This window comes from Scomber scombrus, chromosome 17 (assembly GCF_963691925.1).
Source record: "Scomber scombrus chromosome 17, fScoSco1.1, whole genome shotgun sequence".
Taxonomy (NCBI): Eukaryota; Metazoa; Chordata; class Actinopteri; order Scombriformes; family Scombridae; genus Scomber; species Scomber scombrus.
This window is the reverse complement of record NC_084986.1, coordinates 14,989,354-15,005,884: the sequence shown is the minus strand read 5'-3', so window position 1 is coordinate 15,005,884 and position 16,531 is coordinate 14,989,354. Positions and strand designations below refer to the sequence as shown.

The window sequence follows — 16,531 nt, the reverse complement described above, 5'->3', positions numbered from 1 at the left end:
AGCTCATTTGTGTTTTTACAGTGCACATGACACCAGAGGGCGTAGTAAAGGGAGGTTTCATTTCCATGTTAACACTAGCAGGCTGAGGATGCACGCAAGGTAATGTTATGTGTGCAAATTTATTTTAGTTACCTGTTTTTTAATGACAAATTGGGCGTTTAAGTGCATCGTTACACATGTGGTGTTTGGCGTTAGCGTCAGGCCCGAGAGCAGGCAGCTGAAATACCTTCGTAAGAGAAGGGACTAATGAGATTTCCTTACCATCTCCGCCAGGTTGCCATTGTCTTGTAAACAAAGTGGCTAGCTAGCACGGTTAGCGTCATCTGAGAGACTGGACCTTGGTCAGTGTGTTTATTTGAACCTGACGGCAGCACAGAGAGGTTTAATATTATATCGTGTCGTCTCCAAACGCTGCACCTCAACAAGACGCTGAAAGCTGCGTTGTGCTCCGGTTCATGGAGGAGTTCCCACAGAGCAAGCTTCTGAAAAACTGAAGAATGTAGCTAGGTGGGGGTAACGTTGCTTTATTTGAGCCTTTCCTCGGTGGTGGTGAGGTATACCTATTATATAACATTTTCACTTCACATGTGGATTAACCACAGTAGCCTCATTTCTGTTCATTCTTCTGTGCGACATGCGTGTAATTGATTGTTTCGTTTCCCTTAATCCAGGGATGGTACAGCTAGCTGGTAGTGTAGCCATGATGGTCTGTATGTTTACATCAGATGTTTTCCCCAAAAATGATGCTGCTAATATTAGACTGCACTGTTTTGAAAGAGCATCATTACATAATGAAGCACATATTTACTGGAGCAGCATTAACTATGAGCAGATGTGTCTTTGCTCTGCAGCAGAATGGTGCATTTTCCATCCTGTTGGTCTGCCATTGTCAGCTGAGTGGCCTCACATGCTTATTATAGGATGCTTTCATCACCATCCACTTAGGCTGATGAGGCTTCACCATCGGTCATTGGGCTTTTTGCAATCCTAGTGAGTGTTGTTGAGTGAGGCACCCACGGTGAACCAGCTAATCCCTTCTCTATTTCCTCTGCAGGACAAGAAAGAAGTGCCAGAGCGCAGCGTGAGACCTGATCTTCACTAAGTTGTGTCTGCTGGCTTGGACACACTGAGTGTGTGTGTGGATGTTTGTATGGGTGTGCTTGACTGCACACAGATTTAGGACCCTGGCCTGATGGAAAAGAGAGACAGGAAGCCGGGATATTTTGCCAGGTAAGGGACTGAGCACTTTGAATTTGTGTCATTTGATTTTGTTTTTTGCCATGCTTGGAACTGATATTTAACTCCAACGAATCGTTTTCTTTTTAATCAGCATTTTGTGAGCTTATGACCATGTTCTACGTGCCTCCATGGACCACACATATAACTATTGAGTAAATGAACTGAAAACACATATAGATTATGGATCTACGAAGACTTTCCAGCTGCTAGGTCATATTCTGACAAAGATCATTTATCAGCTGCACTCTAATACTGTCGTAGGATTTGCCATGATACCCCATTTTCAGTCTGAATTGATATTACAGAGCAATTACAGTGTCCGGTTTCTCTTGAATGATGTTTTGACTATATTAACTGGTATGACAGCTTCAGTTACCACACATCCCATTACCATGCAGTTCAGTGAATGGCAAGCATCAGCTAGTCAGTTTAACAGGTGATTTTCCAACAGATATTGTTACATATATATATCTAATTTGTTGGAAGGAGTGTTTTGGTTGTTTTAATGTCCCTTTCTTTTTTTATATCTCTCAGTACAAGGATCACATATTGTAAAGTCCAAAATCTTTTTTATCAGAAAGGTTTACTCGTGCATTGCTTGTTAAAAGTCATATTGTAGTTTTTCAATTATGCTGAATGCTCATTTTTGCACCATGACAATCTGCTGACACGGTGCATTAAGTAATTATTTTTTCCAACCTTTTTTTTTAAATCAGAGACAATCACTCTTAAGTCACCTTTCTCTGCACTGCAACCCTGTGACACAGCCTCGTATAACATGGGTCATGCGTGACGGGGATGATGTTGACTTTTAAATTGGACTATGAAACATGATAGCAGGAAATGTGTGGAAATAAGCTTGTCACAGCTACGGTGCTTAAACTAAAAAATCTGCAGGTTGTGAACAAAGAGCAGCCTCCTCTCTCCCTCTCTTTGACGTCAACACAGATGGGGTGTGTCATAGTACTGCATGGTTGACTTATTAATAACTGCTGGCAGGAGTTAATTTGTGAATAATAAAAGTGGATAAATAAGATTAAGGCGTGTACTGCTGTGTAGTCTGGCTGGAATGTGTCTAAAAAGCCTAAATGACAATTCAGAAAGTCATAAGGCATAATGCTTTCAAAACCTGAAAAAAGATAAATAGCATACAACATTAATATGCAAATAAAAATAATACAAATAAAGTTAGCTGTAGATTTATGAGTGCTACAGTTCCAGTCAAACATAAAGGATTCTAGCCTTGATTTAAAGGTTGTCAAAGTTGAAGCAAAGACAAACAAATATCCTCTGGAAGTTTGATCCAGGTCTGTGGTGCACAGTAGCGAAATGTGCTTGTTCTCCCTGTTTAGTTTGTGCTCAGCACTCTACCTGACAACCTGAGAGTTAGAGAGACTTCATAAACATACAACAGATTATCAGATTATCATGTAACTGGTGAAATGTGTTCAGTTTTCTTGGTCTTTGTCAGGACTTTAGCAGCAGTAATCTAAATGAGCTGAAGTTTTTTTTGAATGTTAAAGTAATATAACCAGCTGGATATGAAACCATGTGTTAGTTTTTCTTTATCCTGCTTGATTTTGGCCACAATGATCAACATTGCAAATCAGTGACCAGGGATGTGCTATTAAACGAAACTAAGTCAAAACCCAGGATATGGCTTGACCATGCGGTCAATATGTGACAGGGTTAGTCAGTGGTTTAAATGTTCATCTGCAATCCGTCTGTAGTGGTCCCAGTAATATTTGCTGGTTAAGTGTACTGAAGTAGCATTACATGACATGGTTAACCTACGTTTGAGTCAAAAGAAAGAGTATAAATGCAGCTACAAAAGCACTCATATCTTGGGATGTTTGATCTGAAAGAGAACTTAATTCTCATTTTAATTCTAACTATTCTAATTATCTCTTAACTCCGTCTATTCTTTCATCTATTTCACTGTGGACGTCTCTTGTTTTTCACTCTGCATTGAGTGTTTTGTCAGGGTGATGTTATTTAGGGTGAATTAACTGAGCACTCTTCCTCGTTCCTCTCTGAACCTTTTTTCTGCCTCTTTCCTGCTCAATGATCATAGAGGTTGCGGTTGAAATTGTTAATTTAAGGTTTGAAAGCAGTTTGGGTGCAAATTCAGGAGGTTCATCTCTGCCTGGTTACCACAATTATGGTCAAATCAAGCGCACCTGCAGAGCAGCTGCCCCACTCTACACTGACAGCTACATGAGTCACATGTTTACCAGCGAGAGTTGTTTTTTAATGCTGTTCTTCACATTCTGTGATGTGAAAACTTCAGAAATAAAAAACTTGCGTCCTGGTATTCATTTAATTATAAAACCAAAACACAGACACTTTATTTGAGTATCAGAGTATCCTGTCAGGTAATTTATATATAAAATGTTTGTCAGTTGATTTTCTAGAAGATTTACTACATCAAGATATATATCCATATCATGATGTGGAGTTATATACACTGTGATAGAATGTTTTATACATATAGCACTGATTCCTAATAACACCAGGTTATTAGGAATCCCCCCCCCCCCCCCGGTACCTTGTAATCGGAGTTGCATGAACCCACACAAAACCAGATAAATGAGTTGAATTATTTTCACTTGATGAGTGCTGCTAATGACAAATATGGATTTGTGATGGATGTGAGATAATGCAGTGAAGCCTAATGGGCATGTCTCAGCTTACTTGCTCAGGCTGTGCTTAACAGCCAGGCGCAAACCTGTTTTTTGTTGATTTGATCAGCTCATGTTGGAAGTATTACACTGTAGAGAGAAGTGACTTGCTAATGGCATCGCATTTCAGTAACTCTCTAATTATAAGGCAGGCAGTACATTATGTTTAATGGGTTGCAGGCTTTGAGCTGAGCTAGGGAGTGTTTTCCTGCAAAGGTAGTGTGCAAACGTGGGAGTGAGCAGCTAGACAACAGTGGAAAAGGTGCAAGATAAATAAAGAAGGCAGATGTAAACATCTACCAAAGACTGACAGCCACAATATGCCTTTTATGGAGAGAAAGTGAACATGTCAGGAAGGAAAATTAGCCTTATCTCCCAACACAGCTACTGCTGCAACATGGAGCTCTCCTGCTTCTTGCACCACATGCTGCATCGCTTCCTGACAAATAAAGCAAAGGTCAATGTGAAGCACTCACATGTAGTGTCATGCTTTTTATTTTTTTATAGCAGTGAATCACAGTAAATCTAATTAAGATTTTCTGACACTGATTAACAGAAAATACTTTTTATGTCAAAGTGAAAACAAATCTCCCCAGTAAATTGAGCACAAATAAAAGACAAACGTGTAAAAGTATTCACTCCTGTTACTTTGACACATCTGAACAATCACTGATGCATCCAGTTGTTTTTAGAAGTCGTATAATAAATTGAAGATGATTCACTGAATAGTCCCAAGACACTGAAATTACAGTAAATACAGTGAAATTACAAAGAATATGGCACAGCTGTTAATTAGTTGGTGGTGCACAAACACTCACGTGAGAAGGGTAACAGAGCGAGAGGCCATTAACAGGTGTGTAGCAACTCTTAAGGAGTTCCATGGCAGAGATGGAAAGACACTGCTCATGAAGCTGCTGTTGCCTTAGTGAACCACCATTCACAGTTTTATGGCTGTTTAATAAAAAAACAAAAATGTTTGAAACTCATCATCCATCAAATCATGGACTACCTCTTATCTTTTTTTCTCAACACGCACTGTTGTCAGCACAGTTTTGGTAAAAATACAATAAAGCCAAGAGTAGAGGATGAGCAGTTCAGCATTTTTATTCTCTTGTTACTCCTGTCTTCTCTGTAATTGTGCCAGAAAAGGATACACTGGTTACAAACTGAAGGATCAGACGGAGGAGATGAAGGGAAAAGGAGTTAAGATGAGGTGGAGAAAGGGATAGGGAGACTCAGAAAACTGCCCCAGAGTGAAACAGACAGTGTTGTTGAGAATGCTTCTGCAGATTCCTGAGCTCACTAACAGATGTGCGCTGCAACCGTTGAAGAAGGAGCGTGACTCGAGGCTGTGGGAGAGGCCTGAGCTCTGTCTGTCTGCAGCCTTATCGTCCCACTCTTGCCTTTTTCCATTAAGGCACTTGAACACTTAAAGGGTTTTCTCTTTTCGTTTCTCTTTTTTCTGCCTTTGCAGGGCAACACTAGCCATATCAGTCGCTGCTTTTGATAAATCAATTTGACCTTATCTTTTCCTAACATACTCACACTCTTAAGGTTTCAGTGTTACTCAGTGAGTATGCATAATGTAAGTGCACCACTAATCTGTGGGTCCACTGAACTGTGGCACCTCGGCTCAGTTTGCTGCAACACCCCCGCTTTAATGAACCCCAGCAGGGTCTGGAGACACTATTACATCATTGTCTTACCTATCAATTATTAAACAAGAGGTGGAGCACAGAGAGGATGGGAGCCCTCTGCTGACTCAAAGTTAAGGGAGAAAAAAGTTCAACATCAATGTGCTAACATGGAGCACCTGGACAAAAGGTCAGTCTGTTGCACTTTTGATGCTGTTAGACAACAAACAGACATGAATCAATCAGTCAGTCTTTTACAATAAAAAGCCAATTCTGAACAGCCTGTTGTAATATTGACATTACATCCTGCAGGAAGTTAATAACGTTTTATGGTAAAGTATTATCTGTAGCATTAACACAAGTTTAATTGTGTACATGTTCACCCTTCTTAACGAACGAGTGTTCACAAATCGTTCTCCCTCTGGCATCCCGTCAGGCTGAAGAGGCGGAGACAGCTCAAGCAGAGCCAATCAGAGAGGAATGTGAATGGGCAGAACGCGGCAATCATCTCGTGTCCAGATGTCCCCAATGACAACGACAGCGACCCCAACAAGAAGACAGACCTGCAGAGAATAACAGCAAAGACACCTGCAGGCTCAGGTAAGCCCCGCATGAAAAAATATAGCAGTTTCTTTTCTTCCATTAAAAATGTATTACTGCAAGTTAGACCCTTATTTTATTGATTTACACAAAGAAATACCATCATAATAACCCAAAGTTTCATAAAATACTCATTTTGGTTTAACTGACATTTGATAAAGTAAAACTGGGAAGTCTCAAATTTTTGTGTTTTAGAAGGTAGAAAGCATCACATATCTGTGATTCTTGCTCTAAAAAATGACTCATTCATTATCAGAATAGTATCAGATGAACTTTTTCCCCTGACTCGGGGGTCCTCTGTTTTTGGACCCAATTGTAGTGAAACGACCTCAGCAGCTTTAAACAGGAAGTTGCATAACCCTTTATCCTGTACTGTTTTACAGTTGAGGAAATTTCAGCTGCTGTAGACCCAAAGATTGGGAATACCAACAGCTGGGACTGGTTTTAAATCACAGCAGAAAAGACTATAAAGCTTTCAATTAAGTACTCTATCAAAGTTTAGCTATAATAACAACATCTTTGGTATTAATATAACTCTTCAAGGTGGTTTTTTCTTAAACACACAGAAAATGTGTTGTTCGAAGCCAATAATAATTGATTCGTATTGACTGAATTGTATCGTTAAACAGTTCATCAGTTCATCAGCCACACACACACACACACACAAAGTTCACAATTTGTAATACCTGTAAGTGCAAAATAACCAGTGGAAGAGCAACATTGAAAACATTTGGAACAACTAACTTAATCTGACACTTAAAAAACCGTCACCCTGGTGAACATGCCCAATTTCACGATGAAAAATGTGAATGTTCTTATTATACATAGTCAATAAACCTACAATTGAATTTAAATATTCCCTTAAAGAAAATTTGCAAAAATGTTTGTGTATACTGTCCATTATAGTTCTTAGAAACAAAGGAAATATATATAATTTCTTATAAAGAAAGAAAATCTGAATCAGCAGGTCAGATTTTTAAGAAATTGAAATCGGCCAAGAAAATTGCAGTCTGTGCATCTAAAACAAACACAACAGATCATCATACCCAGCAGCAAGGTTAGCCACACCTCTGATAAAAAACCTGACCCACCCTGCAAGTAATCTTTGTCGTACGCTACATTATGTGAGTTTATTTCATTGTATCATGCTACCATGTGTCACTGGGTTTGTTTGCAGCATAAATCATCACCAAACGCAGCATATTGACAGTGATAATTAACTGTCATCACAGTGTGTGCAGTGGGTCAGCCAGCTGTTTAAAATCTGCGTTTTAATAAGACCACACTATTGTTGCTCATAGCTCATCATATAAAACATGATGTTGTGCAGTGTAATAATTATAATTCACATAAAGATATTGCTGTCTTTCCTTTTATAATTATGTTGTGTTGTAACCAGACAAACAAGACATAACTCTCCATGTTGTGTGTACTTTCAGATAAAAGACCATAGCCTGCAATCCCTGAAAGTAAATTACCTTTCACAGCCTCGTACAAGCTCATTGAATTAGCTCCGGCGTTCATAAACATGACAGTGGTCTCGTCTTTGATGCAGAGTACAGTAAAGAGCGGACAGAGCTAGAGTCTGGCTGACTGATGCTTTGTCATGCTCGCTGTTTCCATGGAGGAGGCTGCGGTGTAATGAACCAGTTAGGGAGTGGTGCGCTAATAGCTTCTGTGTTCTTGGCAAGAAGAAAATGCTGACTGCGGACCTTGTCTACTACAAGGGCCAGACTGCAAGTGTGTGTTTGGGTGTTCTATAACCATGTCTATATGTGTGGGACAGGGTTTTTAAGTTTACATAATAACAGGGGCCAAACAACCACTGGCGCTGAATCACAAGGCAATTAACTGCAGGATATTTATAAGATCCTCTCTGTTGCTTGATAAGATGCACACGTTGATGTCTGAATCATTATGTTAATACAATTTAAACAGTATTTTCATTTACTCCTCAAATGGGTTGGTGTCCTTATACCAAGTATTCACTTTATCTTATAATAGAGATTATGAGATTGTTGTCAGTTTTCTCTGCAGAACTATTTTTCTCATTTGTTGTTTTTCTCTCAGATGGTGGATGTAAAGGAGTTAAAAAGGAGAAGAAGAGGCCACCGGGCACAGTGGAGTTCATTGTGAGTAACAGTACCTTGCTGCTGACTAATTAGCAGAGAGGTGGTGGTGGCATCATGTAGTATTTTTAAGGACACATCTATTATGCTACAGGTGGGACCTAATGATTCCCTCAACAGCATCGCACTCAAGTTCAACATCACCCCAAACAAACTGGTCCAGCTGAACAAGCTCTTCTCTCGCAGCGTCTACCCCGGTCAGGTGAGAGCACTGTCCAAGCCGCATCATGCTGCTTCACTGTCATCATTATTCATCTGACAGCTGGCTCTACATCACTGTTACAGAAACTGTTTGTGCCTGATGTGAGCCAGTCAGAAACAGACTTAAAGTCTCCCAGTTTCTCCGATCCCGCCTTCACTAATGGTTTGTCTGAGGAGGCATCACATGTAAGTCAAGTTTGAAATAAACACTGTTTACACGTGTGTGCACACACGCAAACACACACACGCACGCACACACACACACACACACACACACACACACACACACACACACACACACACACACACACACACACACACACACGTCTGTCACCATTATCTCTTCAAAATTGCTCTTGACTGTGAGGCAATTTTGTAAAGTGAAGCAGAAGCATTTTTTTATTCCACTTCTGATTTAAATTCTGCTCCCTTCCTTGCTGGATTACAAATTGAATCCACTATATGAGTTTGCAGTTTTTAACATTTATTTATTATTATTTTTTATATATTTCATTTAGAGCCCAACTACTGAATGATTTTTGGTGCTAATTCCGATATTAGGTAGTAAAAAATTCCAATGATCATTGCACATCGGACGACATTAGCTGTGATAGGCCGATTTAGGTTGATAATGTCGACTGACCAACATTTCAGCCAAGCTTGAATTTTATTTTTTCACATAAAATTGACAATTGAAAATGTACAATTCAGGATAAGGAAAATGTATATACAACATTTTAAATAACTGAAGAACAAAAGAGCTGAATGAAAAACTAAAAAGGGGAATATGTTACATTTTTTCTAAAAGTTTGACTAACAGGCTGGATACTGCACACAATTCTGTTCACTTACATATATACCTTTACCCACACATATACTGTGTGTGTGTGTGTGTGTGTGTGTGTGTGTGTGTGTGTGTGTGTGTGTGTGTGTGTGTGTGTGTGTGTGTGTGTGTGTGTGTGTGTGTGTGTGTGTGTGTGTGTGTGTGTGTGTGAGAATTACAGAAAGTAGTCGCATATTATGTTAACATTTGGTGCATGAATATTTTTGCTTGAGATTGTTTGCAGTTATTTGATTCATTTTTTTAATTAGTAAAGGCCATTTATATTTTAAACTTACAACAAGCTATACTAAAGACAGTCAATAACCAATAAATATTGTCAGTTTTCTGATCTGTCTTTGTGTCTTCTTTCAGGATGGTATTCCAAACTGCAGGTCAGCGAGGTCGATCCGGCGTGAGCTCTCCCCGAACTCAGAGGACGAGAGCCCGGCAACGGTTAAATTCATCAAGATGAGTTGTAAATACTTCACTGATGGAATGGTGAGAAACTTTGAAGATACGATGTTTGTCCAGAATAGTTTAAATTAAAGCTAAAAAACTATGATGAAGGAGGAAAATCATTTATTTTAGTATCCGAATGAATGAACTAATATTAACAGTCTATAAATGATTCAGTAATGGAAATGGTGACCTATTTGTATCGAACAGGTACCACTCTATGCAGTGTGTGTGTTTCCCCTCTCGTCACTTCTTCCTCTCTGTGTGTTGTTTTAATCTTGCAGGGAGTGGTGGGAGGCGTGCTGATCGTCACCCCCAACAACATCATGTTTGACCCCCACAAGTCAGACCCCCTGGTCATCGAGCACGGCTGTGAGGAGTACGGCCTGATCTGTCCCATGGAGGAGGTCATGTCTGTGGCTCTCTATGATGACGTGTCACGCATGAAGCTCAAAGATGCCCTGCCGTCGTAAGAGCTTATAACCTTTTGACTTTCCTCACTTCCTGCTTTTGTAACTGTTCTCTTCACTCGGCTTCTCTTATTCCTCTTTTTTTGTTCCTCCTTCCAGTTTCTAGCTATCATGTTCATGTCTTTATAAACAAAGAACTCGTTTCAATTTCAGGAACTGTACACATTTGTCTCTCTTTACCACTTCCATAATTTTATGCAGCACATCTTTAAAAAAATTCTCTCAGATATCTCAGGGTTTTTTATTTTTTATTTAAAGTTTTTTGTTTGTTCCTCATCGTTCTTTCTATTTTAAATCATTTTGTTGTTTTGACAACACATTTGTTGTTGTGTTTTTTTAAGTTGTGTATCATTCTCTACATTTATCATTTATTTTGGACCTTTTTCTTTTTTTTTTCCCCCCTTTCTTTTTCATTTTCATCCTCATTTTCGGTGCGATATGTGTGGTGCTTCATGACCACACACAGAGACCTACCCCAGGATCTGTGTCCTGTATACAGGCCCGGTGAGTGGGAGCAGCTGCCATCAGAGCGAGACCTAAACCCCTTCAGTCGCTATGAAGCTCTGGATCCAAAGCGACCCATCGTCCTGGACGAGATGGAATCAACACTTGTTGAAACTGGTAAGATGTCTAATAGTGAAGTGTGTAGTGACACCTACTGTACGAAGTTCAAACCTGATTTTTAATTTAATTTTTTTACTTTACATCTCTATCACTGACTCTCAGTCATCCATGTTTGTCTTTGGCAGGTTTAAAAGCTTCTTTTCCACATTCCAGTGTATTTATCCACATCGATTGACCCACAATTCATAAAATAAATCTGAAAAGATTAAACAGCAACTAATCTGATAATTCATTAATCAATTGTTGAAGTAAGTTTTTTTTAAAGCAAACACATCAAAAATTCACTGGTTCCAACTTCTTCAATATTAATATTTGTGGGTTTTCTCTATCTTCTCTCATAATAACCAGAATAACTTTGGATTTTAGACTGTCGGTTTGACAAAACAAGCAATTTGACAGATTACTAGTTAATTGATTGAAAAAATAATTAGGGCAAAAAATAAGCACCAGCCAAATGCTGGCAAAGTATGCAAGTGGCTGATAGATTTTCTTCACTGCCAAAAAACAATGGTAATTTATTGAGTGGCTGGGAAAAATTTGAACATTCACTAGTCATTTGGCTGGTAAACAAAAATGTAATTTTGCAGCCTGAATATTGGGGGTAAAAGGAATGAAAATAAAATTGTCTGTGCTGTTTTATGTTCCTAATGTCACGAAACACAGTGGGTGAGCAGACAGAAAAGTCTCCATCAGATGAAGGATTCACAGAGTTGGAGTCGACAGTGACTGGAAGCACTGAAGAGGCAGAGGGAACATCCTCAAAAACACCCAACATCGTCAGCAGGGACCAACAGGACCAACAAGGACCAAGCTGCTCAGGCCGGGGAGACCTCCAGTACAAGTTGGCACTTTGTCAAACTAAAGGGAAGCTGGATGACGATGAGGATGAAGGCGTAGCTCAGAACAGCTCCATAGAGGACGGAGAGTCAATCCAATCATCCTCAGAGACTGGAAAACAGGGTGACTTGCATGATAAACCTACAACCCAAGAGGTAACTGAAACCAAAGATATCAAAACGAAAGGGAAACAAGAGCTGCTAAATGGTGTAGATGATAAAATAATCTGCGCACCAATGGACCAAAACAAGAAGTTGAATCTGAAGGAGGCTTCGGAGGTTTGTGGGCACTCAAGTCCTATGAGGCAGAGCCCAGACAGATCAGCAGAGGGGGGTGAACTCAGTGAAGAGGAGATACGGAAGAAAAGCTACGAGGCAGAGGTGAAGTCATGGCTGTTGGAGAGGATGCAGGCTCCAATTGAAGGTTGGAATACTTTTATTTAAAACGAGATTGTACTTCATATTTTAGATTTGGAGCCACTGTTGGAGGCTATAATGAAGGAATACAGCATTAAATGAATTAAACTCTCTGTTTTTCCCCACTCTGTATAGACATGCTTTTCTCATCAGAGGAGAAGAGTAAAAACCCACCCATGTTCCTCTGCTTCAAAGTGGGAAAGCCGATGAGGAAGTCCTTTGCCACGGGGATAACCTCAAGTCCCGCCCACTCATTTGGAGCGCGGGGAAAACAGCCGGAGTACTGGTTTGCTGTGCCACAGGAGAGGTGAGATAAAACAAATGCATACTTAAACACACAGCAGTTTTTTTGATGCGTGCAAAAAGAACCACGAAAAAGGGGTTCCCAAACAGGAAATCCACAAGACTCCTGGTTGTCTGCTCTTTATGCTTTTTACCTCTCTAACGTGTGTGTGTATGTGTTGCAGGGTGGACCATCTGTATGCTTTTTTCGTCCAGTGGTCTCCCGATGTGTATGGAAAGGAGGCAAGAGAGCAGGGCTTCATCGTGGTGGAGAAAGATGAGCTGGACATGATCGACAACTTTTTCAGTGACCCGGCGTCTTGCAGCTGGGAGGTGAGTTCAGTAGAAAATCAGGTGGCCCGGTCTTAGCCTTCTGTTTGCATCACACAATAAACACTGAAAGGTGTGTTTTGCTTACATTTCTAATGCGTCTTACATTGTAAAGTATCTATTATCTTAACTTTCTTATATTCTTGTTTTGCTTCTAGATTATCACCATTGACGAGGCGAAGCGTAGGCAGAGTTTTGGCAGCTGTGATGGAGACTTGTCTGTAGATGCACTGCCTGTACTGAGTGACATCAGTGATCTGATGCAGGACACACACACTGAGAAGGTGAATTTTAAACACACTTACAAGCAGTATGTTCCTAATCACATCAAACAAGTAATTTACTGATAAAGAAATGTTAAATTCTGAAGAAGAGTTATACCAAATGCTTCTTAATCTGATTATCTGTCTGTTCTCCAGCTCGCCTGTCGTCTGCCAGCCCGTGTGCAGGGTTACCTGTGGAGACTGGCGTACAGCACTGTGAAACATGGCACCAGCCTCAAGACGTTGTACAGGTCCCTGGCAGATTTAGACAGCCCTGTGCTGCTGGTCATCAAAGACATGGATAACCAGGTAGATGCTGTTCAAATGAAAGTACTGCATAGCCATCAATGAAAACCAGAATATGAGTTCAATGAGTTAAAATTTCATTGTTTTATCATTTTTATAAACAAATAGATTTCCCTGCATCATGGAAGGTTATAATCAGATGTAATAGGAATCACAAGTTACGTAGTTGTGGTGTTTCTCATTTGCAGGAGGATTTAAAGTAAATTAAAATCTCCCTTTCAAAAACAGGAAGTAAACGACATAGTCCAACATGTCTGTCACTGTGGGTCCTGGATCCTTGATTTACTCCTTAATTATTTATTTTGAACACTGTTAAGGTTTGAAATACTAGCATGTTTCAATGATGAGCAGGTTTACTCCTGCACCTCCTTGACCCCGACCAAGTCGCATAACAAGAACTCATGTTATCAGAATAATTTGAATAATCCTGTAACCATAAAAACAGTCATTCTTTACACTTTCAACTACTTGTTAAAACATCCGGGTTCGTTCATGATTATGGATTGCAAGGGGAGTTCATCCTAAAACTGAATCTGACTATTTTCACAGATATTTGGGGGGTTCTCGACTCATCCCTTCAGAGTGAGCGAACACTGCTACGGCACAGGAGAGACGTTCCTCTTCAGCTTCTGTCCTGAGATTAAGGTTTGTGTTATCATTGTTTTAGAGCTCAGTGTTTAAAAGTCACCGTGATCCCAGAGAATGTACTGGGATGTGCAACTTTATTCCACATGACTGGCTTAGTTAATCCAGACGTTGTTTTCTGTCTATTTTCAGGTTTACCGCTGGACAGGGGAGAACTCGTACTTTGTGAAAGGCAACACTGACTCTCTGCAGATGGGGGGAGGAGGGTGAGTAGATTTATCAGCTTGTTTCTTGTGGTTTTTATGACCATTTTCCAGACATCCCAACCTGCAAAAAGTCATTTCAGGGAGGCCTGTTCTTTGTTCCCATTTTCCCGCCTGACACCTTACACTCTTCTCTGCAGTGGTCAGCTGGGTCTTTGGCTTGATGCCGAGCTGTACCGAGGCACCACCACCAAATGCGCCACCTTCAACAACCAGCCGCTCTCCGCCCAGCAGGACTTCAACATCCACAGTGTGGAAGTCTGGACCTTTGAGTAGCGCCGCCAGCTTCAGCTACTTCTCTATATTCACTCTCTGCAACCACAATCCTAAACCTTCAAACACCCCCAAGTCTATTATGCACCACTTGGAGGCCAGCGTAGCTACCCGAAATTACACTAAATGTTGTGTGAGAGAAGACAGAAAGCAGCCTGTCGAGTTTTTACTCGACTGCAAACAGGAAGGAAAAGTAATCACTCACATTTGGAAGGTGTGATTGTTTTCTGTGATTGTTGACTGCTTTGTCTGCCTATCACAATAAGGGTTTGACCCGCTGGTATGTTTGCCAGTTTATGTCTGGTTCGTCATCCCTACAAAAGGTGGAAATGTGAGAAAATGTTGCTCTCAGTTCATTGGCTGCCTTAGACACCCGACAACACCTCCAGCTTTTCCAGCATGCAGACTGCCTTACCACCATAAGCTTATGAGAAGAGGAGGAACGAAGAGGAAGGCTGATTTTTGACCTCATGGCTTTGAGGGCTTAAAAAAAGTCAGTGTGCTGATCTAACTGTCTTGAGTTAATCCCTAAAAAGTGCTGTTTTTAAGTGTGTATGAAAGAATGAGGGGTCCCACAATGCTGTCAGTGTATTTGTGCGGAAGTAACAGTTGATGTAATTTGTATGTTTAGGAATGTACAAGATCATGTACTGATATCCGTACTGAAGAATATCTTTTTATATCACGCAATGACCTTGAAACTTGAAAGACGTTTGAAATTGCCAGGGAGGATTTTAAAGTAGCGAGTTTGAGATTGTCAAACTTAATCCTCCATCATTAAATCAAGTTTAAAATGGGGGGACACGTAATTGTTTACAAGTGTTGCACTTCCTCCGAAGGCCATCTTGTTCTTTTATTTTGAGTTCTAGACTAAATGAATGATAACTGTGTTTCTTCAAAACCTCATCATGTTTTCATTCCACGTCCCCCCACCATCCAAAACAAGCGCTGAAGCCAGGAAACACGCAAGCAGAAAGTTTGCAATGACCAAATATGTTTATATATGTTGTGATCATATTTTAGATATTATTTTAGATTTGTTTTTAATTTTTACATTTTATTTTTACATTTCTGTTTTTACAAAGAAAGGTTCAGTTTAGTTTTTTTTGTTTTTTTTATGGTCAAGAGACTGACGCATTCCAACTAGCACTAGAAGTGACTGAAGAAACTGTTGTCAGTATTGAATTCATTTTTGACGCTGACTCGTTTTTATCTCTTTTGTTCTTCATTTGTCCTCATTGTCGTTCAGAGTTACAGCCAGTAAAAATATAACAAGATGTCACTTTGCACTACACAATTAACGGACAGTTCACGCCGTGTTGCGGCCCCGCGTAATTTGAGCATTTTAAAAATTGTTACTGAATGTTTACATCACCCCTACAAGAGGGAAAGCTGCCTGTCCAGCCACAGGTCGGCCTCTGCGTCACTTAAAATGGGTGGGAAAAGGGATAATCTGTTGGTCTTTATTGCACTCTGATATGCCACTAACTAAAAAATTCAGTTCTACTAACATGGAAAAAGAAATGTTCCTATATATCCTGTTTATCTGATACAGGCTTGAAGCGCATGAATATGAAATTCTGCAACTGTTTGACACCATTGTTATGATACCTGCCATACTGTTCACTAATGCCAGTTATCAATAGCTTCATGTGAAAATGAGCTCTGTTTTTAGCTATTCAGTGTTGTAACTGTGAATGCTCCCTAAGTATTATTTCATGTGAATCCAAAACTGCTGTGTTCTGTGATATCACTAAGGATCTATTTATTGTTGTTATTGCAACCACATTTAAACCTAAATAAATGTTCGGTATATTACATGTGTAAAAAATGGACAGTGTTGTGTATATCCAGCTTTCATCATCCATCACTCCTTCCAAGACTCTTTGTTGAGAGATGAAACAGTACATGTTATCTCAAAGGGCTCGCAAAGATGATATAACTGACTCACTTCCAGCTTTATATTAATTTAAAATAATACAACAGACTACATGCAAGGGGAAATTAGCGAATGTCTCCTTTAAATCTCTTTTTAAGATCATTTTTAGCTGGATAGACTTTATGAATGAGTTTAAAAGAAATATCTTTACTTTATTGGTGATTAAGTCAATTTGGTAGA

At 39.8% G+C, this 16,531-nt stretch overlaps 1 protein-coding gene across 3 annotated transcripts; it reads left to right on the top strand.

Annotated features, from left to right (window-relative positions):
* Positions 1 to 87: 87 nt before the first annotated feature.
* Positions 88 to 16,222, top strand: LOC133997170 (nuclear receptor coactivator 7). 3 transcript variants are annotated; one of them, XM_062436712.1, is made up of 17 exons: positions 88 to 99; positions 1,055 to 1,230; positions 5,991 to 6,154; positions 8,225 to 8,286; positions 8,378 to 8,485; positions 8,569 to 8,670; positions 9,680 to 9,805; positions 10,048 to 10,232; positions 10,700 to 10,854; positions 11,521 to 12,117; positions 12,246 to 12,417; positions 12,578 to 12,725; positions 12,881 to 13,006; positions 13,142 to 13,294; positions 13,841 to 13,936; positions 14,069 to 14,142; positions 14,280 to 16,222. In XM_062436712.1, exons 2-17 carry the CDS (start codon positions 1,193 to 1,195, stop codon positions 14,413 to 14,415), a joined length of 2,442 nt encoding a protein of 813 aa, XP_062292696.1. In that variant the 5' UTR covers positions 88 to 99; positions 1,055 to 1,192; the 3' UTR covers positions 14,416 to 16,222. The 3 variants fall into 3 exon arrangements, with proteins under 3 accessions (XP_062292696.1, XP_062292694.1, XP_062292695.1); XM_062436710.1 differs by lacking the exon at positions 88 to 99 and adding an exon at positions 257 to 507; XM_062436711.1 differs by lacking the exon at positions 88 to 99 and adding an exon at positions 257 to 554.
* The last annotated feature ends 309 nt before the right edge of the window (positions 16,223 to 16,531 follow it).

Excerpts from the sequence above, each read along its gene's own strand:
- LOC133997170 (XM_062436712.1), top strand. The coding sequence starts at position 1,193 with ATGGAAAAGAGAGACAGGAAGCCGGGATATTTTGCCAG. Across the intron at positions 8,287-8,377 it reads CGGGCACAGTGGAGTTCATT|GTGGGACCTAATGATTCCCT; the intron begins GTGAGTAACAGT and ends ATTATGCTACAG. Across the intron at positions 13,295-13,840 it reads TCAAAGACATGGATAACCAG|ATATTTGGGGGGTTCTCGAC; the intron begins GTAGATGCTGTT and ends CTATTTTCACAG.